The 27585-nt window shown below is 42.2% G+C and overlaps 1 protein-coding gene across 2 annotated transcripts in view; it reads right to left on the reverse strand.

Annotated features, from left to right (window-relative positions):
- The window catches only part of SLC22A15 (solute carrier family 22 member 15), an 82446-nt gene extending 57843 nt beyond the window's left edge, over positions 1-24603 (reverse strand). For both annotated transcript variants that reach the window (XR_014023854.1, XM_081308613.1), the window contains exons 1-2: positions 23699-24603; positions 9767-9979 (exon numbers count right to left, since the gene is read on the reverse strand). Coding sequence is in view for 1 of the 2 variants with exons in the window: in XM_081308613.1 (XP_081164739.1) it covers positions 9767-9979; positions 23699-23785 (300 nt within the window). In the remaining variant the exon portion in view is untranslated. The remainder of the gene's footprint in view (positions 1-9766; positions 9980-23698) is intronic.
- Positions 24604-27585: the final 2982 nt, after the last annotated feature.

A 27585-nucleotide genomic window follows, 5' to 3' on the forward strand; every position in this document is an offset into this window, starting at 1 on the left:
GCAGTACTGGGACAAACAGAGGCTTCCCCAACACCCCTGAGCGTGACCTTGAGGGTTGTACACAAGTACAGAGCCTGTTACCGCTCTGCTGTGAAAACTTCTGAGCGGTACTGATAGCAATTCCAACCAAACTTCAGCCCTTCCCCCGTCCTGTATTTCCCATAAAAATTATTTACAGCTTTGTACAGGAAAAAAAAAATGTCACTTCAGGAGAAAATCGGGTAATCAAAGTCCTCCTGTGATGAGGGAGAACGTGGACAGGGTATTTTGGGAACAGTTTCATGGTGATTAACTAACTTGCTTCATTTCAATGTAGTTGTCACTCTGAATTACCACTTAATGGGTGAAGTGTGCAGGCTATAGCCATCAGTAGTTCAGGCATAAGGAAGCGAGACATTTTAAAAAATTAGCCCCTAAAGCAATTAATTGCAGTGAATTTTTCAAATAGTTTTAATACTCTCGTCTTTTGACCCCAGGGTATGGCTTTGGGAAAAATATATTAATCTCAAGATAATAGTCAGTCAATTTCAGCTCTTCAATATCCACAATGATATTAAAGATTCCAACCTTACACTTTTTGGTTGCAAACATTAATTAAGCATGGTAATTGTGTGTCTCCATGATATTTGGTGCTTTCTGTATGAGTCAGAGCTCAGGGAATAATTTGAATACCGCAGACAGCAATTTGCTACATAAATTCACCCCAATGGCTATTAGCTTATTTTATTTTATTTTTATTTTTTTTAAGAGAGAGTGAGAGAGGAGAGAGAGAGAGAATTTTTAATATTTATTTTTTATTTCTCGGCGGACACAACATCTTTTGTGGTGCTGAGGATCGAACCCGGGCAGCACGCATGCCAGGCGAGCATGCTGCCGCTTGAGCCACATCCCCAGCTCCGTATTAGCTTATTTTAGAATAGTCAAGACTCCTAGATTAAAGGTTTCTTTTTTTTTTTTTTTGCATTGAATACCTAGTTAATCACATCTACCTCACCTCTTATTCACCTTTCCCAAAACTCTCCATAAAGAAGTTCTGTAAGGCCTGACCCATGTGCAATGAAATGCAAGGCAGAAGTTCTCAAATGTGTATTTTAAAAACAATATCCTAACTAGGGAGTTCTGTAGACTGTCTTAATATTTATTTTTGGAGTTTTTTGAGACAGATAAAGAGGACTTTTTTTTTTTTTGGTTTTTTAAAGAATTTCAGTAAGACTCAAATATTATGTTACCCATATACCAAGATTGTCTCAATATTCCCACTTTGGAGATTGGTGAATCAACTGAAAAACCAGAGAGGCAATCAAAATTGAATGAATGCTAAGAAGTGAAGTGGGAGTTTGATTTGAAACTGCATTTCATCAAGATGAAGATGAACTCAACTCCGTGCAGAGGCCAGCAGCTCCTGAAGGACACTGGCCAAGCGGTGGCTGATGCACCATCCTGTCAGGACTGCTGGCCCTGGCTGATCCTTGGGCACTACTGTCATTCTGCACTCTGCTGCTGTTTCTGTTGACTTGTGGTTTTGGCAGCAGCAGCAGGAAAACTGGACGCCACTGATACCAGCCACTGTAAGACCACCTAATCAGGACTCCAGCATCCAGGGCAGGTGCTGACAGTAAGAACTCAAAGGTAACTCACATGAGCAGACTGGGCACAAGGCATGGATCCTGCACTTGTACCTCCAAATAAAACATAAGAACTTCAGGCAAAACCAAGCAATTCTGCATTAAAAATGGGAAGCTAGATCCCTACTAGGTCTCCCTAAGAGGAAAAATGGGTGACATCATTGCCACTGGGCAAACCCCCACTGGGCTCTGGCTGCACAGTGAACTGCTAAGAAGCAGAGGACTTAGCTAGTGCCCCTTTGTTGTTTTCGGTTTTATCAGGAAAGGTGTATGTTTAGGCTGAACAGTTAATAAAGCTGAACTGAATCATTTCTACTCCCTTTGTCCCTGAGTTTGTGTGTGCAGAACCACTTGCCCGGCTCCTCCCAAGTCGGATACAAATATCCTGAGTCCCAACCCCTTAGAGCAGCCAAGTGCATGACCCCATTCATGGAGGACAGCCCCCTGTCTCCCTTCCTGCTTGTTTTGTGTCACAGGAACCAGTGGCTAGGCCCCTACTTTCACCAACTAGGGAACACTAGGCAAGTCACCCAGCAATTATGAGCCAGTGTTCTTTCCAAAATCTGCAAGCCACAACATCAACATTAGGGGTGTCTTTCCCTCTCCCCTAGGATTCTCTGTCAAAGGCACTCTCAAGAGCATGGCTGGCAGCCAGAAGGTGAGTATTTATTTACTTTTTTAACCCAGCTTTCAGCCCAACATGCAAGCACCATAAACAATCCTGCCACGGTCGTGGTGCTAGCCTACATTCTTGCCAATCTGCCCCTGGCACATACTTCCATCAGGCACTCCCTGTCACTTTATTGTCAACAAACACACAGCCCAGTCAGAGGGAGTTATTTGCCCTGTTGTCTTTGAAAGTGTTTCTGGGACTCTGCAAAGTGTTGGCAGCAGCAGGATTGCCTGGACCCAGTCCCTGCCCAATGACAACAGCAAAGTCTGTAGCTCTTTTACACACTGGCATGCCATCTAAGATACCATTTAAAATTAAAAGCCCCTATTAAAAAAATAAATAAATAAATAAAAATAAGCTGGGGGTGGTGGCGCATGCCTGTGATTCCAGCGACTCAAGAGACTGAGGTAGAAGGATTGCAAATTCAGAAGACTGCCTCAGCAATTTAGCAAGGCCCTAAGCAACTTAGCAAGACCCTGTCTCAAACTCAGACATTAAAAGGACTGGGGATGTGGTTTAGTGGTTAAGAGGCCCTGTGTTCAATCCTAATACCTAAATAAATAAATAGTGTAATAGAAAGAAGATAGACTCATTGAGTCCCAGAACAGTAGCTTATTGGGGATAGGATTTAAGGCAAATTCTTTAAATGTTCTCTATCTCAGGTGTTAATTTATAGGAAAATACACAGCTACATCCCACATAGAAAGGTGAGACCCATCTGAGCCCTTCATTCTTTTGCTCTCAGAGCCACTTTAAAGATCTTCAACACTTGCTGGGGAAGTCATTTCATCCCATTTCTCCTCCATCTACCAACTCTATCTTGGGAGAAGGGGTTCTCTGGGCTCCCTCTGGCTGATTCTCCTTTTCCCCGTCCTCAGTCTTCCAGCATGTACTGTTTACTGTGAGCTTTCAGTGCAGCCCGGGACAAGCGTTGCTGTCCTGAGGTGTAGCATCTCACAGCTCTCCCTCCTTCTGTGGAGACTTTTCTAGCATGAGGTGAGCAGCAGTTGCTCCAAGAACATTTGCTAACAGTGATATCCTTCTGTGACACCTAAAAGGGATCCTAAATTTGGATTTCATCAACATTAATTTCATTCAAATCCCATTAAAATTTGTTGAGTGCCTGCTCTGCTGAAGTAGAGTGCTGCTATGTTAAATAATTCAGAGTATTAAGCAAGTACAGTGGGACTTGCTTACTTATTACCCAGGTCACACTTTCACCCCAGTACCATGAGCAGTCTGAGCAAGACCACTGTCCGGCAGTGGTCAGCTGGTCTTCACTTCAGAAAGACCATCTGCACAAGGGCCTCTGTAATCATCACCTCCATCAACAATGGGCACTTCACAAATTCACTAATAAAACAGTGGTCTGTTGACTAGCAGTGTTATGAAAAGTGGGCGATTGCTGATGCAAATAAAGGCATTCAAGACACATGGATAAGCTCAGTGTATTTTGGAGACCCCCACCCTTGCATGGCCAGAGACAATCCAGGGTGGTCTATACCATTCTGGGGTAAAAACCCCTCCCAGGTCCATTATGAACTCTGAAAGCTTCTCACTTCCTGACACTGGCAGTGGTGTGCGGAGGAGGAGGAGGGAGGGTGGTATCCGTATCCCACCTTATGAAAAACTGGAATTCTCCTCTAGTGACCTGTCATGGAAACCATGTTCAGAACACCTAGGAGACCAAAGAGCTGGGGTTCTCGAGGCTATAATACAGTTTACTGTGTGCTTGTTGATGATAAGAATTTAGTTAATCAATGTTTCTACGTGTAGCGGAATTTAGTCTGCAACGTGCGTGGTAAGGGAGTTCTCGGAAAGAAGACCTATAACTAACCCTCACCGTTTCACAATCTCAGGAGGTACTAAATGGAGCCAGGGCCTCCTGGAGAAATGACTAAGGCCATGGTTGGGGAAGGCAGGAGCAAGATGAACCTGGGGTAGCTTGTCATGCCAAAACTCTCTGACGTGCTGAGGGAAAAAAAAAAAAAATGATCCAGAGGACACTGGAAGGTATCACTTCCTGAGGACAAAGCAGGCATATTTTCCTTATTTGTCCCACGAAGTATTAACTAAAAACATGGGGCTTTCTATATAAAGGCAACATAGGACAATTCTGAAAGGTAGAGAGCAGACCAGCTGGGGACCCAGGACCCTAGGAATGACCCAGTGGTGAGTTCCCTGGTTTCTTATGGCCTCACATATTCAAGACCAGGTGCTGGAGAAATTCCAAAAGGAACAGACAAAAGGATTCTGAAGGTAGCAACTGCTTACTCTAATCACCACATGAAAACCACGTTTTCAATCCCATCTACACAAGCCAGGGCCGAGTGGGGAACACAAGCTTCCATCCTGGCCACCTGACAAGTGACCCAACCTCACCGAGGAGGTGCCAGGGAAGGCCACACTTTCATTCCTGCCAAGCAGCAACCCTGCCCCACCAGCGTCAGTGTGGACCACTGAGACATGTTCCACCACCACCAGGTAGTAACGAGGAGCCCTGCTCTTTCTCCACCAGAACAGTGTCACAGGAAGCCGACAAAAGCAGAAAGTTTACATGAGACCCAGAATCTCATAATACCCCAAATCTATAGTTTTCAAATGAAAATAATGTCATACCCCAATAATCAGAAAAATCTCAAACTCTATAAATGGAATAAAAAAAAATCACTGAGATGACAGAGATGCTGGAATTAGTTAACAAATGTGTGAAAGCCCTATCATAAAAATGCTCCAATGATGGGCTGGGGCTGTAGCTCAGTGGTAGAGCACCTGCCTTGCACATGTGAGGCACTGGGTTCAATCCTCAGCACCACAGAAAAATAAATAAATAAAGATATTGTGTCCAACTACAACTAAAAACAATATTTTTTTTTTAAAAAAATGCTCCAATGAGCATTTACAAAATGTTTGAAATGAGTAACAAAATGAAAAGACAGCCAAAGGTAGAAAAGGTCTTGGTAAAGAAAGGGAAAATTATAATAAAAGAACAAGATGAAGTTTCTAGAACGGAAAAGCACAATGAATGGGCCTTACAGAAGAATGGAAATAGTAAACTTGAACAAAATCAACAAATTTCTAGGACAACAGGAAACAACCCAATCTGAAAACAAAGGGAAAAACAGGCTGAGAAAAAAGAACAAAGTGTCAGGGATCTGTGAGTCTATCACAAAAGAGCTAACATTGCCACCACTGGAGTTCTGGAAGGAAAGGAGAAAGGGGGTAGGTTAACAACGTGCTGAAATAAATGTAGCTGAAAAGTTCCAAAATGGTAAAAACAACAACAACAACAAAAAAAACCCTTACAGATCACACCCAGGAACACCATAGTCTAAATCCTAAAAAAAAAAAAAAAAAGAACTAAAACATCTGGAAAGCAGCAAGAGAGAAATGACATCCCTCTACTGGGGTGGTATGGGGGGAAATTCAAATAGTAGGCAGCTTATTCATCAGAAACCAAGGAGGCCAGAAGGAAGCAACACTGGCATCATGAATTTTAAAACCTCTGAGAACGAGGAGTGAAGGAGAAGTCAAGACATCCTGACTTCTGTGCCCACAGAACTACCTTAAAATAAAACAACAATTATTAGGTTTCTAAAAAGACAGAAAACATTTCACAAGGGATCTTGGAATATCAGTAAGGATGAAGGAACACTGTCAGCAAAAATGTGGGTAAGCACAATGGACTTTCCTTCTCTTCTAAATTCTATTTGATATGTTAAATTCTAATCCTGTACAGTGTGGCTCTAAAAGAACATAAGAAATGTAGTTAAGACAATTATGAACTGTAGGAGTAAAGGGACCTTAGGTGATGCGGAGTCTCTATTTGTCCTTCCACCTGTTAATTTGACTGCATCAGTAGACTGTGATAAATATGTATATGTAAAGTAATGCCGAAAGAATCACTAAAAAAGGTTCTAAAATAGTTAGAGCAAAACAATGATAAATAAATCAAAAATCAATCTACCCTAGTTCAAGCCTTGTTAAGTAACTAAATAATATTACTAAATCTGGATGTATCTGCAGAGAATTATACTGAGTAAAAAAAAAAAAAAGCCAATCCAGAAAGGATCCAAGAATGTAATTCCATTTTCCAAACCATTCTTCAAATGACAAAAGTATGGTTTAAGAGAACAGATTGGGAGTTAGGAAAAGGGTGAGGGATGGGAGGGAAGTGGGTATGACTCCACCAGGCCAACCAGAGGGGTCCCCGTGGTGATGGAAATGTTGGTGCTTTAGCTGTATCGGTGGCAGCATCTGAGCTACGATATTATTGGAAAGATGTTACCGCTGGGGAAGCTGGGGGAAATGTACACAGAGTTTCTCTTTATTATTTCCTGCAACTGCATGTAAATCTATAATTATTTCAAAATAAAAATTTTAATTAAAAATTGTAAAAAGGACACAAAAGCCAGCTTGAAGGAGTTCCCACTGGTAAAACTGGGGATGATTTGAGCAGCAAAATAATTAAGGGTTATAATAAATTATAAATCATTAAAAAGAACAGGCATCTCTGAGTACACACTCATGACAGATAGATGTATAGGCCAACAGACACACACTAGGGAAAAAGAAAGGACTCTTGCTTACATCAGGAAGCAGGATGCCGACTAGTAGTGGGTGGGAAGGGCTGGGTTGAGAAATATCACTTTGCCACCCTCGTTGTCTAGGTTGGTTCCCACAAGATTCATCAACAGACACTAAGATCTGATAAAGAACAGCAAATTTACATAATCTAAAAGTGGTACTTATTCCTTGAAATGAAACAATATATAACTGTATAAAGGGAGAACTCAGCTGACACCCAGAATGGATAATCCAAATTAACATCACCAAAAAGGGGCAGATGGATATTGTGGGTCTCCAGATGTGACACCTGAGAAGGACACAATGTTACTTATGGACTATTCTGACCAGGGATGCATAACCAATCAGAATGAGCCATCATCAGATAGACCCTCCCCCACCCCATAAAAAATTGTTATTTTTAAACAGGAAAGGGGTAAGGATTCTTTAAAATACCAAAATCATAAACTGGGCACAAAGAGGCTTGCTTGTAATCCTAGCCACTCAGTTGAGGCAGGAGGATCACAAGTTTGAGACCAGCTTGGACAACTTAAAGAGAACGTATCTCAAAATAAAAAATAAAAAGGGCAGGGGATGTAGCTCACTGACAGAGCACTTGTCTAGCATGCATAAGGTGCTGGATTTAATCCCCAGGACTAGGGGTATGTGAGAGTGTGTATGTGTGTGTACACACACACACACACACACACACACGAACACACAAACACACATACACACACACACATATATACATATATACATTGAAGAGCTAAAACAACTAAATGTAATACATGATCCTGAACCAGATTCAATACATTTAGGAAACAAAAAAATCAATGAAAGACAATACTGGGTCAATCGACAAAAATTGGATGTTGGTAAATCAAAATTGACGACTGTTTAAGGAAAACTTAAACTTAATTAATTGGTAAACTGTACTGTGGCATTCTTGTATTTCCTTATTTTTAGGAAACACACCCTGAAGTATTGGAGTGTGAAAAAAGACTGATATATGCAATTTTAAAATGGCTTAGAGAAAAACAATGCTATCAAAGCAAAATATTCACAGAGAAATGAAAGGACATAAGGGTAGTCACAGTATTCCTGAAATTCCTATCAGTTGAAAATTAAAGATTGAAAAAAAATTATTTGGCTACTGTTAGCTATCAAAAACAAACCTAAGAAATGTGAATACAGTTTGGATGGGATAAGTTTCTTGAAAGTACAGTAATGAAGAGCACAGGCTTCTGAGTTACGATGAATTCGGGTTCAAATACCAGCATTGCCCTTATTAGCTAACCTTGACCTCCCAGAGTCTCAAACCTCTTCATCTGTAAAATGGAGAAAATAATGCCTACTGCATAATTATTGTGAGAATTAAGTAGGATAAGGGCTGTAAGCAATACAATGCCTAGCAGACAGCACCATTCTGCAATGCTATTAGTTATTTTAATAGATTAGTGGTGGTCATGGTTATTGCTGTTGTGAGTAGCCCAGGGGATTCCAAGATGACCAAAACATGATTTCTGACTTCAAAGACCTTTTAAAAAAATAAAGAGTTGAACCAAAAATAAGAGTCGGTGACATATTACTCTCAAAATGTTACCAGAGCAGAAACGGGAGAGTACTTCTGGGAAGTGGGGCTGGGAAGACTTCCAGAGAAGGTGACAATGAAAGTGGGCCCTTAGGTGGCAGATTGGGACCTCTGGGTAGAGGCGAGGGTGAGTGGTCATGGCATTCATGCCCCAGGTAACAGGTTCAGGCTGAGGGCCCAGGGCATGTGGGGTGCACAGTAAAAATTCCCGGGAAAGGGATGGGCAGGGCTGAGGCACAGAGTGGAGGTGGAGAAGTCCACCCTGACCCACCTGTGAAGTGGGCCGGGCCTCAGGGTCTTTCTGTGCTGTGCGCAGTGGGAGAATCGCTGGAGGTTTCTGAGTGAGCAGTGACATGGCCAGGTTCTTGTTGAAAATGCTGCTTTATGGTACCTGGAGAAGTTAAACTAGAAATTATCCCTTCTCCTGGGGGACTCCTAAGAACAGGCCAAGCAGACACCACCCTCGGGGCTGTCTCTTTTTACTAAGCCCCATCACCTAACAGATGGTAATCAAAAATTCCAACAATAGGAAAGGGTGGCTGGGGTCATGGTGGAGCGGACAGGCACAGGAGGGTGGTTTCCAGGCCTGGACGGGTGATGACAGCAAGGCGCGTGTCAGACTCCGTGCCTAAGAGCAGGCAGCCACAGGCATATGGACGGCTTATGTGGAGCAGGCAAAGAAGACAGGAGCATTTCAACAGTTTTAAACCAGTGCCCGTGCTTCCGGCCCCTTCCATCCCAGGGTTTCTCCTCTCCAGACTGTCTGCCCTCAGCTTGTCTCTGGTTGGCTCAGGGCCAGAGCCTTCTCCTTGGGTAGCAAAGCTTCCTTCACAGTAGGGCTTCCTGCCTGCCCTGGTAGCACCATCTCTACTGTAGACTGCACGTTCAGGGTGCCCCCTTGGACCTACCCACAGGACTGACTTAAAAATGAAAGAAAGTAGGATGCTCCAGATGGGCCAGTGCCTTTCTCTTTCTTTACTTTACCAACATTTGCATAGGTGGAAAAGAGAGATGAAAGTTTTAATTCACTTTTTAATTGGACACCATAATTGAAATGAGCTCTTTTGGAGCTTCTATCTTATTCCGTCTAATTTTGGTGAGATGCACACTTCTCCCAAGGGCAGGGAGAAGGAAAAAGAATGTGTTTTTATAGTATATTCTCCTTTGAAACATTAAAACCTTACATCTTTAATTTATGAGAAAGTTACTTGAAGAGGTGGCTCAGATTGAAACCAACAAGACAAAAAAGAGTGGTTCCCTCCAAGGAGGAAGGGCAGTCCCTTAGTGACCGGCGTGGCCTGAGGTTACCTCAGAGGCGATGGAGGTGAAGCTGCTGCTAAAATGCACGTGCTTGTGGATCTCGCTGCCGTTGGCGGTCAGAAGCCATTCCCCGAAGGCCTCGTCTTTGCCCGCTGAGTGGTTGCTGTGGCTCTGGTTGGGCAGGAGCCCCGCCAGGTCCCAGTGGTATGACGGTGTGGCCCCGATCAGTGCAATGAGGATGGCCTCCGTGGCCACGTACAGCTGAAAGAGCAAACACACAAAAGCAGACGCTGTTGATTGGCCATGTAGGTGGAAAACTCAGGGTGCCTGCAAACCCTGAAGGATCTGTTTCTTGCTTTTGTGTTCTTAGGAGCCACATCAGAAATGGGCCACATCAGAAACCAAGGAGAATCGTGTGAAAAGGAAGCTTCGTGCTCTGCGAGGAACAAGGCCAACAGCAGCCCACTTACAGAGCACTTTATGCTTCTTCAGGGTGTTTTCCTATCTATTCTGAGACAGAGCTGATGCTAAGGACTCTGTTGATATGGTCAGACTTTATGGGCTCTGACTTACAAGCCCAACATCCCTGCTACTTCCTCTCCAACACTGTATCTGCTGCTCAGATAACCAGGCACCGGGCCGTGGACTCATGATCTAAAGAAGACCCAGTGGCACAGTTGCATGTCTCAGAAAACAGCATATATAGTATTGCTTTATTAAAGCAAAGCATAATGTGTACTTCCATAGATACTAATGGAAGATACGACATACAACTCAGGATTTAAAGAATTTCAAAATCCCAGGTGTAGATATTCATTTCACAACCTTCACCTGCATTTAATATTGGCTTAATCTAATCATAATTGTTCTCTACCAAAGAAAAGATATTTTATCCATTCATCCCAGAAATATTTACTGAGCATACAAGTCATTTGTCATTGATTGTAGTTACAACGGGGCTCTGTAGTTACAACGGGGTTTACAAGCTGTCCTATAGAGCCTTTGTATGCTATAGATTTCCATTTGTCTTGGCTTTCATTATTGGACAATTATTTTAAGCTTAACATTTATTAAGAAAACATAATCAGTCTGTTTCACAGTGTGATGATCTTATTTAAGAAACAATCCCCATTAACTTTGAACTTGATGTCTTCAAATATCTTTAAATAAAGCAAGTGTCTAAAAACCATGAAGAAATGTGATTTCTCTCTGGCATGTGGTACTGTGCCCAGTAGATGGATGAGCTGACTGAGGCACACACAGGAGAGACTTCCCAACCATCTCCTCCCCAGTCTGCAGAGAATTCCAGCCTGGGGCCCCTTGTACACCATTCTGTAGGGGCATATTCAGCTAAATGAATGGTGTGTCCCCAGTCAGCTCAATGAACCAGAAGGAGAGCAGTCTATCACCACTAGATGACAGGATTGCTGTCAAAGGAAGAGAAAAGGAGGCATGACATTGCAGGCGTTATAACAGAAAGCTAATGCAAAAATCCAGGATGGATTTTTTTTTTTTAATATTCTTTTGGTAAAGCTGAAAAGATGCAAGGAAGCCCCAATCTATTTTGAGTGGGTAGACTGTGGGGACCTCTGGAGATGCACAAAGCATGTGGTGATTTATTATAAGATGCAAAGGAAAACATGTCCCTAGGTTTACATGCATCCTAGTCCCAATTTGTGTACTATTAAGGACATTTTAGAATAGGAGGCAATCAGTTTATAAAAATAAAGACCCTCATCATTGCGAAAACACATCGATTACACATTTTGCAATCGCTAAAATTACAAAGCCACTTTCGTCCACCTAGTAACTGCCCCCCCCCCCGCCACCCCAATTACAATCTGCTGAAATTTAATTGATGGGTAGAAAGAAATGAAAAACACAGGGCAAGGAGCACAGAGGAAATGACTCAAAACATATGTGCCAGTGAACGTGCAGCCTTCAATCAGGCAAAGCAAACCAGCCACGTGTCCTCTCTGAGTGTGCCCTTTTCTGTTTCTGTCATACCATTCACTTCACCTGGAAGGCACTCGAATGGCTGAACTTTCCCCATCCTCCAAGATGCAGCTTTAGATAACGCCTTCCATTGCCTCTTGCCTTCCTCTCCAGATGTCCTCTCCTGCTCACCTACAAAGTTCCATCTAGACTTTTCTAGAGCACATATCACTTTCTTCACTGCACATTCATGTGCCAATTCACCTTTTGGGCTTCCAAAACAAATAACCCAGGACCTACGCATTTAACAAGGGAATGGAAAAATGGCTCAGAGAGAATGCTAGTGATAATGACACACACTTTTCTAATGCTAACCGCGCGCCACCACCAGAGTCAGTTCCTGTTGAGTATTTGTTAGCACTTCACATTTTTATCTGGATTGTCCCAGGATAAGGAATGTTCTAGGTAGAAGGGAAAAGGCTCCAAAGGGTCCTGTAGTTGGAGACATGTTTCATTATGAAGGCCCCATTCTTAGTAAACACCACAATCTGGAGAAAATAGTTCAGAAACAAAGAATTGGTGCTAGCATATAACTTTAGTCATAACGTAGGAAATGTGGACGCCATGGCACGCCTATAATCCCAGTGACTCAGGAGGATGAGGCAGGACCTCATCCTCAAGTTTGAGGCCAGTCTCAGCAACTTAGTAAGGACCTAAGAAACTTAGTGAGACCTTATCTCAAAATTAAAAAAAAAAAAGGGATGCAAACATGGCTCAGTAGTAGAGTGTCTCTGAGTTCAATCTCCAAAACTAAAAAAAAAAAAAAAAAAAAAAAAAACTATAATAAAAGGAACAATGAAACCTAATTAATCAGCATTATCTGTATTAACCAGCTTTACCCAGTTTCATTCCTAGCAATCTACAGGCAGATTAAGCACTTCCCACCTATCTCATCCTCTCTGCCCTCCTCCTACCACTCTCAGTGTCTCTGTGGCCCACCCAATGCACAAGTGTGTGTATTTGGGGGCACTCACATAGACACATACGTGTCCACACGCACATCCAAGGTCCTCAGCAGAACACACAGGGCCACAGTTTTCTGTCACCAAAAAGGTCAGAAACCTGCAACCTTTCTAGACAGTGCCCGCCTCAGTGACAGCTCGAAATCCATGTCATGCTCAGTCTTGCTGGTCATAATGGAGACTGAGTAGGCACGCAGGAAAGGGACTGCATGATAATGCTACCCAAGGGGCAGCATGAGATTAGGGTAGAGAGGAGAGTCTTAACCTCCAATAACAGCCTAATGTTAAGTCCTTTATACCAGAGCCTCTATATCCATGGGTCATACGGTCACAGGAAGTCAAAGATGGCTTGGCACTAAACTAGCCCTGGGGATGCACCACCCTCACACAGGGCGTGGGGTTCTTTTCCTTAATTTTGCTATGACAATTTCACACAACTCACACATCCTGCTCCTTTTCCCCAGAGAACAACAACAACAACCACAACAACAATTCTCTCATTCTTTTCTCTACTATCATTCTACCACTACCACATACACATTCACCCACATATTTTTGTCTAATGAAATCGCAACCAACAGCAGATGGGCCTTAAAGCCACCATAAGAAACCACCATCCATTCTCCTTCCGAGTAGGACTAACAACATCTCGAATAAATCATTATCTTCTCGGCTCTACCTCCAGGGAAGGAAGAACAAGTGCCACAGATGGCTGGATTTCCCCCCCTCCCTCTCAATGTAATTATAATTAGAAAAATGACTAAAATGCACCAGGGGATTGGAATTTTAAAAGTTTCAAAAAAGTGAAGGTTTGAAAAGTGATTTTATATTATCACCATTATGAGCTTTTGTCATGCTTCCCAAGGAAGGAGGAAGCATCTCCTGTAAATTATCTCATCACAACAGCTTCAATGTAAAGTCATGGTCAGGTGTGACATTTGTTTTGTAGGCAGGAAAAATGAGACACAGAGCAATTAAGGGATCTTTCACGATCTCGATCTCGTTTAACACCGATAGCTGAACCAGGATGAGAATGGGAGCTAACTGACCTTGAGGCCAGAGCGTTTTTTGCAGGGGAAATGAAGGAGACAAAAAGCAAAGATGATTTTATTGTAGTCATTACTATTAGTCTTTTCTGCTATTAGTTCTCAGTTATCCACCTGACCCAATCATAAAAGCATTACGTAATCAAGGCCCTAATCTCAAAGGCAGGACCATGTGCCCGGTGCCCAGCACAAAGGGGACATTGATAAATTCTGCTTGGCTGACTTACTGTTAGTACCTATTTTTTGTGTTTAAAATTTGGAACGTACTTACACACTCCGAATAACTGGTGTTTCTGAGTACTCTCTCGTCCCCATTCTAATCCATCCACAACACACCACTGAATCAACTTCCCTGAAACACCCCATGAAACTATTCTGGTCAAAGCATATTAACAGACAAATGATAAGTTTCCTATGGCTCAACTGCCAATTAATCCACATTCCAGCTGTCTGCACAGACCTCCTCAATCCCCCAAACATGACTTAACTCGCTGTGAGAGGTGAAAAGCATATGAATCTGCATACCTGAGTCTAAACCTCAGCTCCAGCCAGCCTTGAGCAAATTCAAACCTCTCTAACTTCAGGTTTTCTTAGAATAAGAATGGATGCTAATGGTACCTTTTAAGCTAAAGCATTCATTTTAACTATCCCCTGCTAAGGGTCAAATGGGATGCTTCTCTAATTGACAGGAAATTGTACAGCATGATACAAATAGTATATGCCAGTCTTTTCAACTTAACAGGCAGGGTCTGACTCACTAAGTCTGGGGTAGGGTCTGAGACACTGCATTTCTAACCACATCCAACAATGTGTCTGGGCCACATTCTATGTGGCCAGGGTATAGGGTAGTCCCTCTTCTATACCTTTTCCAATGTTGTTTTTCCACTTCAAATGACCTTCCTAATTTCAAACCCTCTAAACCCAAGGTTCATCTCAATCTCAACTGTCTTTCTGAAGTCTCCAATAACCACTCTAGACTGCAGTCTCTTTTCTTAATTTCTGAAGCATCAGTTGGTTGGATTACTTAATAGGCAAATATTGTTTTCTGTCATTATTTGTGTAGATTGAGTCAAATTCTAATTTTCTAATGACTTTTTATGTCCTTTAGGAAAAAACCTTAACATTCTTCTTTATCCATTCCAAACACCCAACACATCAATCATATATAACAGCCTATCATATGTATTTTTTAAACCAACCCCTCAGAGAATGCTGGAACAAAAATCGTGCATTGAAAACCAGTAGTTCTTGAACCTAGTTTTTGTTACCACCACTAACTAAGACTGGACAAATTATTTTATACACATCTGTTTATCTCAAGTAAAATGGGAATATCACCACCTGACCACCTTCCTTCTGTTGTTGTTATTATTGGTACTGGGGATTGAATTCAGGGGCGCTTAACCACTGAGCCATATCCCCAGACTTTTTTTTTTTTGTATTTTATTTAGATACAGGGTCTCACTGAGTTGCTTAGGAACTTGCTAAGTTGCTGAGGCTGGCTTTGAACTTGCAATCCTCCAACTTCAGCCTCCTGAGTCACTGGGATTTACAGGTGTGCAGCACCGCACCTGGCCCTCCTTCTGTTATTTAATTTTAATTGAAATCTTTTGAGTTTTAGCAAGTGCCAACACTTTGGAACACATTGTATTATGCACCTCAGATGATAACCAACAAGGATTGGAAGCAGTCCTTTCCTTCGAGGCACACACAGTCAAGTGAAGATAGCAAATACATCCAAAGTTGTAAACACAGGGCAGATTGTGATGGGAGCCCAGTGAGCCACCGTAGAAACAAAGTTCAAGAGAGCACAGAAAAAAGAAGATGTGAATTCTACCCATGAGAAGGAGGGGAAAGTTGTGAATGTAGCACTGGAGTAAGGTAGTGAAGACTGCTAGGGAATTAATTAAAACAGAATACAGGGGAAGGAATTCTTCGGCAAGAGCAACTACCTAATCAGAGTCAGGAGAGTAAAGAACACATATTTAGGGTTTTATGTCACATGACAGGGCCAGCTCAGTTTTTTCCAAAATCAGCTCTTCAAGTATCTTTACGAAAGACTGAGATGTCCATCTTCTGGGTGATATTATTTACTAGTCGTCTTTTTGTTTGCTCTGCAGTGCTGAGGCCTGAACCCAGCACCTCACAATGCTAGGCAAGCCCTCTGCCACTGAGCCGTGTCCCCAGCCCACTAGTCTTCTTGCAAATCATTCAGAGTTTTTAACTTAAGTAAATTAACATAAAAATAAGATTTGATGTCAATACAGATATCACTTGTCAGATAGGACTATCAACAATAAACCCATGGTTAAAAAGCCACATACTGGCTAGAATGTTTTCATCTAGCGGGCCGTAAGAGATATCTGCAGGCAAGATGGATGTGAAATTGAAGGAGCGGTTATTCGTAGTTTACAGGCTCAGAAGGTCGGGACAGGTGCTTTCATGCCTCCCATACTCTGTCATTCATTGGCTGGCTCACCCAGCTGGTGTGGCATGGAAGCTGGTCCTACAACTCCTCCCCCTTCTTCTGTATCCTCCTTTAGCCTCTCTGACTCCTGGGCCAGGTATGTCTAAAAGGCATTCACTCCACCCAGGTTGGAGGCAGTGAGAATGGCACCAATGCTAGTCAATTCGGATGGACTCCAGATCATATCTGTCCTCCCAGGAGCCTGCCCTGCAGGCGTCCTGCTCCGATATCACATGCTGAGACCACAGCCTTAAAAGAGCTGCTCAACCAGCTGCCACGAGAGCATGAGGTCAAACTTCCATAATGTATCACTCATCAGTATATACATAATGTCTCTCTCTCTCCCCCTCTGTCTCACTCTGTCTCTCTCTCTCTCTCTCTCTCTCTCTCACACACACACACACACACACACACACACACGCACACATCTCCATTCTAGGGTTCTGCTCCTTGCCTCTCTGGTTGAGCTATGACTCCTACAACCTTAAACATATATGGTAAAATATTTGCATTTACTAAATCTGGAAGTAGACGTGTGTATGTGTGTGTGTGTGTGTGTGAGAGAGAGAGAGAGAGAGAGAGAGAGAGAGAGAGACATTAATCTCTGTATTTTTCCATTTGAAATGTTTCCTGGTTTAAAAATGAATAACAAATAGGATGAAACAGAATTTCTGAACCTCCATTAATTCTTCCTTTCTAGCTTATTCCCTTTGTTAAAATAGAAATATCTGCGAATGTTTTGAGAAGTGCTAGTGCCAAATGAGATTTTCCCCTTCAATAAGGGACTGAAGAAGTGGAAAAGAAATCACCCTTTCACATGATAGGTTAACACTACTTAATACAATATCCATACGCCTCCAACTCTACTGCACAGGCTATTCTTTAGGACATCAAGAGAATGCAGATAGAGATGGGATTAGAAATAGCAGAGGGAGTAACCTGGAATCAAGAACAAAGGTGAGACGGTATCACTGAAAAGAGGGCAGAAATACATCTTCCTCTTGGACTCTGACTTTTGACAGGGAAGGAACTTCTCTGTGGAGAAACCTGCTGGGTGAGGATAAAAAATAAATTCGGAAGCAAAGAATTTGGAGAGTTTATACCAAATGACCTCTATGTTTATTCATGATGTGGGAACAATGCTCATCGGGGGAATGAGAGGACTGGAAATTTGGACTTAAAAACAGTGGTAATCTATCCACAGGCAAGAAATGAATCAGAACAAAAAAAATGGCCCAACACCACGGGCCAAGTGGGATTCTGAAATGAGAAAAAGAGGGACAACCTGTGTAATCAAAGAATAATAATACACTATATATAAGCCTTTAAAAAAATACAAGGGAGTTCATCCATGAGCTCAGCAAGGCATGTGAAATGTAGCTGGGACACAAAATTGCGTGTTAATACACATTTCTGCAAAAAAGAGACAAGTGTGCATATTTATATGAAAGAAAGTCTGGAAAGCTATACACCAAAAAGGTGAGCATATTTTACCTCCAGGGTGCACAAAATTCTGGTGATCCTTTTCTCTTTTCTTTTCTGTTTTCCATTAAGTCTACAATTCCATATACTGCTTGTGGAGTACTGTAGGATTCCCAAGAATGCAGGCACTTGTTTGTTTGAGTGTTAGGGCAAAGAAGTCAGAGGGGACGCTGACAACCTATATATGTCTTTGGATTTGATGACCTCTTTCTTCTAAGGCAGCCAATTAGTTACAGGGTACCAAACAACTTTAAGAAATCTTAAACCCACAAAACAAACGAAACTTTCATGGCCCAGCCATTTCCAAGAGTGCAGTCGATGGAGGGGTCATTTGCCCAAGGTCACCAGCCCCCTTGCAGCACAGTGGCACAGCATGCAAGTCCAGTGTTCTTTCTGCCCTATTCACATGGCCATTTTCATATTTTTAAGTCTTCTTTCGTGCTAACTTGGAAGGTGATACCTTCTTTTTCTAGGTACATGTCAGGGAGCTATGGGGGGGCCTTGCCGGGCATGTGACTGGGGGTCTGGGTGCTTCAAAAGAATAAGACTATCTGATTTTCAAAGCATAGCCCCATGTTTTGAAATATTCTGAACCCAAGGAGCCCTCTACATCTTCTGGAGGCCTCCCGCATCTCCACAGCCTCCCTGGAAGGAAATGTCTGACAGATGTGCAGCTTCATCTGCTTGACACCAGGGGGCAGTGCCTACCTAAAGACAACTTTTCCTAGGAGGCTGGGGGGGGGGGCAGCGTGGCCCCACCCACCTGAACTGGTGGAAGGAACACCAGGCAAACATTCCCCAACTCATCATAAACTCTCAAGGGATCCAAGCTCTGGGTCACTGTCTGAGGATCAAAAGAAAACTGTGAGGGTAGGAGCAGCATAAAACTTGCTCAACCTAGCAGGGAACCTTGGTAGGTTCCAACATGCGTTGGAGTCACCACGAATAAGCTCTTACAGGTTCCCACCTTGGCTGAACCCTGGTGGTGCCGAAGGCTGGTCTCAATGACTGTCATAAATAAGATCTTCACTTGTTTATGGCATGAACTCCGTCGCTGGGGTATGGCACTGAATTTAGAAGAACTAGTTATCATCTCAGTCATATCTCATCAAAAATGTGGTCTACCTAGGAATGAACTGTGGAGGGAAGGACACAGTGACAAAGGAAGGAAAGGTGAGTTGTGACAGTGTTCAACACAAAGTTTAACAAAGCACCTTGCACAGAACTCACTCCATCCTACCCTCCTGTGTTAAATGACAACTCACCGTAGTAAAAGACTTAAGGGATATCAACCCAAAGGAATAAACACTATACTCACCCAGAAAACTGGAGCGTTCTCTCCCACTTCTATATAATTTCTTTTCTTCACATAGCAAATTGAACAAAACAAGACTCACAAACCCACCATGACAACAAACGAAGGATAAAACTTCATCATATATCCTTCAGATTTTTTTTAAAAAATGCAATATTATAAATCCAGATGAAGTCTTCCTTTATACCCCACCCAAATTCCACCCCTTCTTTTCCTTCCCAAGAGGCAACCAATCCCATGACTTGGTCTAAATGGTTTCTATACATTCATAAGCCATATATGGTATTGTTTCATGTGCTTTAAATTTTATGTTAAGAATATTTGATATATTAATAACATTAAAATTTATATTGTATTTATCTCTGCCTTTTTTTTTGCACTTAACATTGTTTTAGAGGTCCATCTGTAGAGTTACATAAAGATCTAGTTATTTCATTTTAGTTGTTGTGGTCTAACAAATTCATATCACACCTTAACATCTTTTTGAAAGTATTTATTGGGTTTTGTTATTTAAAAAATGATATCCACCAATGGACGAGTGGATAAACAACTGTGGTACACATAGATATAAGAATATTATTTGGCCATAAAAAAGGAATGAGATATTGATACATGCTGTAATGTGAATGAACCTTGAAAACATTATGCTGGGCAGAAGAAGCCAGGTGAAAAAGGTCATAACTGTATGCTTCTATTAATATTAAATAGGCGACATAGATAAATCCATAGAGACAAAAGAGCAGATTTGTGGTTGCAAAGGGCTGGGGGAGGAGAAATGGGGACTAACAGTCCGATGAGTTGAGGAGTCTCTTTTAGAGTGGTCACATATTGTGTTAAGTAGATGTGATAGTTTTACAACACGGTGAAAGCACTGAAAGTCTCTGGATTGTTAACTTTAAGATGGCCAGTTTTTCTTAAATGGTTCATTTTAAGTTATATGAATTTCACCTCAATGGAAAAAAAAATCCTGGGCAGGGGGTGTTGCTCAGTGGTAATATGTGAAGCCTTGGATTTAATCCCCATCATGGCAAAAAATAAAAATAAAAACAATGCAGTAATAAACTCTTATATGCATGTTCAAGACACACTATTGGCATGCCCCTGGTGCAAACACCGGGTTTTAATTTTACTAGATGGTGCCATATTGTTCTCTAAACTAGGTAGTTCCTATTTCTGCTCATTTTCATCACACGGATGGACTTTTTAGTGTTTGCTAATATAATAAGTGTGAAATGGTATGTCACAGTCATTCAATACACCCATCCTGGATGACAACTGAAGGTAAACATCTTTTCGTGTGTTGACTAGGATAGGTTCCTCTCCTGAAAAATACCGATTCACTCATTTCACTTCCTAAAATGCCATAAAAAGTATATTTATTGCATAGCACCATTAATGCCTTGGTAGTGCTAGGGTTTGAAAAATAAGGTTGAGAGTTTTAAGGGTTTACATAAAAATCAATGCATTCATGCCCATCAGAATACAGTATCTCAAGATGAGGTTCACAACCCCGCATCACAATTTGGCTGTTGAAACTAATGCATGTTACAGAGTACATGTTCCTGTTTGTTAACGAACAGTTCCAATTTTGTGCAAATTATACCACAACCTAAGATTCATGATCCTAAGGAAAATGAAGGGGCTGGAGCCTCTGGCTTAGAACAAAGAAGCAGGATCCATTTTTGTTTTATGTGTAAGATAAGGAAAAAAACAAGAATTTTACTGCCTCCTGCCTCCTCCAGACAGCGTGGCAAATGCGCACACACAAACGCAAATACCGCACGGTGATGATGGCAACAGCTCTAACACACCTTGGAAAAGAGAACAGCATAAACTAAACAGAATTATTCATATTTGAATACCAAAAATAACTCTTCCCCTAGGGAAGGCAAGTATATTTTGATAGTAAGAATTTTTCTGTTAAAATTGTAAATCTTATTGCTTATTCATAAGTCGACTACTTTTATATAAGGCAATCTTTTTCATATTTCTTCATGTACTTTCAAACCAGGTACGTGTGTCATGAAGGCATCTGCATCTAATCGTGCCAAAGAGAAATTGACAAAACCTTCATCTATTCTTTATGTGTCTGAGAGCTGACCACTACAGAGATTCAAGATTGTGTTTGCAAGGAGGGTGAAGGGAAGTCTCTTAGCAAAGGAAACTGGAGAGTGTGGCTGCTTTTGATAATATACACAATGCTCTTGGTAATTCAAGAAAGCGGTTAACCTAGGACCTTCAGAGTTGCTGTGGTATGTGGTTTTGCTCTCTTAGTCTGAACTTGATGTATTTGAAGCAAAGGGAGTTAAAAAAAAAACATTTTAAAAATAAAAACAATGCTCCCTAAGGATGAAAACGTAAAAGGGCCATAAAGTGTCCATCTCTGTCCCTCTAGTGTTGTGCGCCCTGGCTGTGGTTAGTCATTATCAAATCGCAGATGCGAAAAGGCTGAAGTGATGCTCCCCTGCTCTATCAGAGCTTCTGTTCCGCAGATCTGTACCTTCCCTGCTCCATGGTAAGAAAAGTCCTTTGGTGTTAAAAACAGACAAACATCAATTTCCTTCCATTTAAGGCAATTCTGTGAAAAGGGTTTCTTACTTTTCCTCTGTGGGGGAACATTTCCCCATCCCCCACCAGAAAGATGAATTCATCCATGATACAACTGCGTCATAGGTCTCCTAGCACTCCCACTTTACAGGCCAACTCCTCTATCCCCAAAAATCTCCAGCCACAGTCTCAGTAGAGAAGTGTTTGGGGGAAATCCCTTCTCATATCCAGGACTGTTTTCGGTGGACCTATGACCACTTGGATCATGCATGTCAACGAGGAAGTTAAGTCCTCACAATCATGTGGGGACTGTGAAGGATTCACTCCTGCCTGAACTCCTCCAGTGGCACAGGTGTCCCTCCCAGGTGCCCGCCCAGCCCACACCTACAAGATAAACAGTCACTTATTGCCAACAACACTCCAGGACCTGATCCCTGTGTGGCAAACACTGATCATATGTCAGCCAAGGGTTAGTGAACCATCATGGCCACGGGCTTGGAACTTTTTGGTAGCAAACTTCAACAAAGTAGGTCAACCATAAATAAAAGTAAATAAGAGAAACTCAACAAGTCCTGACCCAGCATCCTCGCCTTTTCAGTACAATACCACTCAAGACAAGCTTATTCTAAGTCAGTGGATACCTGGCTAGCTTGGTAAGAAGAGGATAACACAGGAAAGTGGAAGGTAGGGATAAGGAGGTGGCATTGCTCAGAGAAGGAATATGTTCCCGGAATTCTTGGTTAGAACAAGAATATTCTCAAAAAAAAATTTTTTTTTTTGTAAACTAAGATCAAATATCATGGTTGTGATTTTATTTTCTCTGTATTAATTACTCTCATGATTCAGCATGAAAATATTTCTTCCACAGAAAAAGTGTATTAAAACCTAAAACAAGTTTAAAAGAACTTCTGAATGCCATATATTTGGGAGCTGAAAACTTGTTCTACTACAAGAAAGAACTGTCTCCACCACTCAGTCCATCATTGGAACCATTTTTTCCCCCTGCTGGTGTTGAAATCAACTGAACTTTTGAACATTTTAATGGAAAAAGAGAATGAAAAGTCAACTTTTACCTCCTCCCATGTTCCTGTTCCTGCCTTAGGTGAGTCTTAAGCAACCAGAGGTTATGCCCATGATCAGCCTGTACTTCCTGCAGAATAACTACCAACACGTGTTAACTAGTTGCTTTTTAACTGTCAGCTGCCACACCCCACCACCACTGGAAAGCCAACCTCCTGTAGGCAGGGGCCTTGATTTGCTCAGCATTGTGTTCCTGTGCTCAGAACCTGCAAGGCACACGGTTCAATGTTCTGACTGCAAGAATGAGTAAGTAAGTGGCTGGCTCTAGTAGGTACTAATAGAGGAATCTGAATGAAATGCCTTTAGAATATTGGAAGAAGCAACTGATATCAAATGGGCCCTTTAAGTTGGCGAGAGAGGAGTAAACACCTGCCTGGAAGCTAATGTGTAGTGATCTTTTAAGCATATGGAACCCACATTTTTTAAGCTGGGATGTGCAAGCAGGTTCTGAGAATTCTATACAATAAAGAAGGGATTCCATCTGGTAACCACATATTGCAGATGGCAGTATTTGGCTTATAAAATTCTCAACCCAAGGCTGGCCTTAGGGCTGAATGATCCAGCAGAACTTAGAAATAAACCCTATGCATCCAAGCCCCTGGAACAGGAAGACCCCTGAAACCCAGAAAAGGCTGGTAAGTAGATGCCCGGAGCTGAAGGAGGCCACCCTAGATCTAGCCTTTAGTGTGTTTGTCATCAGAGCCTTCTCTGTGTCCTAGATGCCAAGGGGACAGCGCCACAGGTTACAGTAACATTCCCCTTTCATTTTTGCAGCCTGTTTCAGAAGGTAATGGTATTTGGCTTCCCTTACTAACCAGCGCCGGGGGCTTCAAGTGCCTCCCCTAAACCCTCCAGCCACCGCCCCAGGTGGCGGGGTGGGAGCCCGGAGTCGAGCCAGCGAGGCTCTGCGGCCAGCAGGCGACCGTGGCGTCGCGGGACCCAGGCCACCGCGCCCTGCCCCGCCCCAGCGCGCGCTCCACCCCGGCGGGGAGCAGAACGCGGGCCTGGGCCGGGCGGGGCCGGGAGCGGACGCGGGGCCCGGGCCTCCGGGCCGGCCTCGAGGAGAGGTGGGGGCTGCGGACTCACCTGCAGCAGCACGGCCAGCAGGAAGCACAAGTACATCTGGTAGATGCCCATCTCCCCCACCGCCTGGAACGCCTCCTCCACCTCCATGGCCCCGCGCCCCGGAGCCGGCGCCGCGCGAGCCCGGGGAGCCGCGGAGGCGGCGGGGAGCGGCGCGCGGAGGCCGGTTTCGGGGGCCAAGGGGCGCACCAGGGGCTGGGACCCCGCCGCGCGCTGGGGATGCGGGGCTGGCTGGTGGCCCTCCCCGCGGGCCTCCGGGCTTCCTGTCAGAAATAATTTTTTGAGAGCGACTGCTGCGTGCGTCGGCTCCAGCGAGAGGAAAGAGGAAGTGGGTGCGGCGGGAGGCGCCCTTTGGGATGGAGAAACACCGGGAGGGGCGGCATCGTGTGCGCTCCGCCGCCGGGTTCTCGGGCCGCCACGGTCGGGGGCCTGGACTGACCAGCGGAGCGCGGGGGTGGGAGGGCGCGGGGCCGGGTGGAATTCCCACCCTCTTCTGTGCTGGCCCTGGGTGAAGTGCCCAGATACGCCAGCCAGTGATCGTGAGCCCTGAGATACACTCGCTTATATAAGTATGCAGCAGGCGCAAAGTCAACACGGAGAGCTAAGAATAGTTTGTAGGGCAAGTGATGGGCACCCAGGTGTTTAAAGGTTGCATGCGGGGCTGGAGAGGTAGGGAAAGACGTGGCAGGGCAGGGCCGAGGGACACTGATGGCCCATCTTAGTCCCCTTATGCCTCCCTCTCAAGCCAAAGTGTTCTTTTTAACAACTGTATAATATTCTGTTGTCCCTACAATGACCCTGATACAGTATTGAATAGAAGTGGTGACCTGGGACTGTCCTTGTCTTGCCAGCATCTTTGTTATGCTTCAGAAATTATCCATTAACTATTATGTCTATTGTAGTTTATGGGTTGCTGCCCTTTGCTGCTCTCTTTGAACCATATAGATTTAGCTTGTTCTGGGGCAGGGATGCTCTTTAGTGGGGGCTGGGAGAGGGAAAGGGAAATACCACTTTTACTTATTTATTTCTACAAATGCTTGTTTAGTTTTTCTGTTGCTTTTGAAATAGGCTTGTTCACAGTTTTCTCTTAGGGTTTGTAAGAATCATGCTCTCTTTGTAGTTATGTCCCGTTTTTCATTCTTAATATTGTTCTTTTTTTAAAGAGAGAGAGAGAGAGAGAGAGAGAAAATTTTTAATATTTGTTTATTTATTTTTAGTTTTCGGCGGACACAACATCTTTGTTGGTATGTGGTGCTGAGGGTCGAACGGGGCTGCACGCATGCCAGACGAGGGTGCTACCGCTTGAGCCACATCCCCAGCCCCTAATATTGTTCATTTTTATTGTCGCATTCTTATTAGTCTTGTCTAGAGGTTTGTCTACTTTGTAATTCTTTTAAACAACCAACTTTTGTGTTGTTTCTCTTTCTATAAAGAAATATATGAATATAATTCTAATAGAATATAGTTCATGGATTCAGTCAATTCTTTTCATTGCCTTTTGATACTCTGTAATTCTTACACTAGCTAAGTGATTTGAAAGCTTATTTACTTTCTATTCTTTTTTTTTTTAAGAATAATTCCATTGAAAGATATACACTTCTAAGAACTATTTGTCTCACTAGTTTTGTTAGTGATACTTTTGTGTAAATAGTTTTAATCTTTCATGACCGTAATTTGTTGGTTAATACCAATAAACTGCCAGGCACAGGTGCCCATGATCCCAGCTGCCCAGGAGGCTGAGGCGGGAGAATCACCAGTTCAGAGTCAGCCCCAGCTCTCTCGTGAGGTCCTAAGCAACCTAGCCAGACCCAGTCCCAGAATAAAATATTTAAAGGGATGGGGATGTGGCTCAGTGGTTAAACACCCTGAGTTCAATTCCCAGTACCAAAGAATTAATTAATTAACTATGGTTAGTGCATTTTATTTTTTTATTTTTTAAATCTGTAGTTAAGTTTTATTATTTTTTTATTTTTTTTAAGAGAGAGTGAGAGAGGAGAAAGAGAGAGAGAATTTTTAATATTTATTTTTTAGTTCTCGGCGGACACAACATCTTTGTTGGTATGTGGTGCTGAGGATCGAACCCGGGCCGCACGCATGCCAGGCGAGCGCGCTACCGCTTGAGCCACATCCCCAGCCCCGGTTAGTGCGTTTTAAAAATAGTTTCCAGTTAAAGGTTATTACTATTTTTTTAGCTTTTTGATTGGTGTTTATCCATTTAAATGTTTTATGGACAAAGCTAATATTAAATACTGGAAATTGTTCTCATAAGAAAGCTAAAACAATAATATGTAGTCATTTTTAAATGTATTATATGTCTTGAAAATAATATATGGTTTCCATGTCTTCGGTGCAGAATTTTATATAATCTAATAGACAAAGCTTGCTAATTTTATTAAAGTTGTCTGTATTATTACTGAATTGTAAGATAGATATATCAGCTTTTAATAAACGTATCAAAACCTTCCACAATCATCACTGAGTCTTTATCTTTTTTTCTTTATAAGCTCATAAAAGTACTAAGTGAATCATTCTTTTTATCATGATGAAAAGCTCTTTTCTCTTTTAATGCTTTTTTGTCTTCATTTTTATCTTGTCTGATATTAGCTTTGCTGCATCCCCTTGTTTTTGTTGTTATTCGTGTTTTCCTTGTCACCTTTGATTCTTGTTTCATCATTCTACATTCATCCTTTTGGTTTTATTCTGCTTTAGGCATCTTTATGGAAAGAGGTCTTCTTCTTCCCATCCAGTTTGCTAGTCTCCATCTTTTAATAAGAGAGTTAAATTCATTTATATTTATTGTGAGTGATATAATTGAAATGATTTTCATCCTCTCATTTTGTGTTTTCTGTTTGCCACCTTCTTTCTTTTAACTTTCTGTCCATCTGTTGGGTTGTTAGAACTATTTTTATACTGCCTTCTCTTTTACTATTTTGGAGAGCTCTATTATTATTATTATTATTATTATTCCTACATTTTTAAAAAATATATAGAGAGAAAAGAGAGAGAATTTTTTAATATTTATTTTTCAGTTTTCAGTGGACACAACATCTTTATTTTTTATTTTATATGGTGCTGAGGATCGAACCCAGCGCACCCAGCGCCCCGTGCATGCCAGGCAAGCGGTTTACCGCTTGAGCCACATCCCCAGCCCCTATTCCTACATTTTTGATGTCCACATAACCATACACTTTTCCACAAGGCTGATTGTTATTTAATATCTCTCTCTTATTACAGGTGCATGCCTGTAATCCCAGAGGTTCTAGAGGCTAAGGCAGGAGGATCACCAGGCCCTAAGCAATTTAGCAAGACCCTGTCTCAAAATAAAAAATAAAAAGACAGGGGACGTGGCTCAGTGGTTAAGTGACCTGGGTTCACTTAACCACTAAAAGAAAAACTGAGAAAAACTAAGAAAGACATAAATGTGTTTTGTTTTGGAAAACTCTGTTAGTTAAGAAGTGACTATAATGATGCTGAAAGTACCTACATGGAAGATCTATAGGAAGTTGATTGATTAGGAAGAAAACTTCCGTTACTTCCATTGTTAAGAAGGATTCTTCTTAACTTAGAAAAAATAGGAAAGCAAGAAGGGTTCATGAAGAGCCCCGACACAGAAGTGACAGGCCAACTTGCAGATTGTTTTTTACATTCACTGGGAAAGATAATCTATCATTTCATTGTCCTGTGGGCATTAATTTATTGAGTATGTAATCTAGCAATCCTAACATTCTTTTTTTTTTTTTCCTGTAAATAACCGTTTTCTGAAATGCTCTTAGAATCGGCTTTACTCTATTAGTTCCCTCATCAATTATTGAACTGAATAAAATCCTTTACGTGAGTTCACTATGTTTTGGAAAAAGAGTCATTTTTTTTTTAACTTTAAAATTTTTTCC

Source organism: Spermophilus citellus, assembly GCF_964194105.1.
Source record: "Spermophilus citellus genome assembly, chromosome: 9".
In the NCBI taxonomy this organism is placed as follows: Eukaryota; Metazoa; Chordata; class Mammalia; order Rodentia; family Sciuridae; genus Spermophilus; species Spermophilus citellus.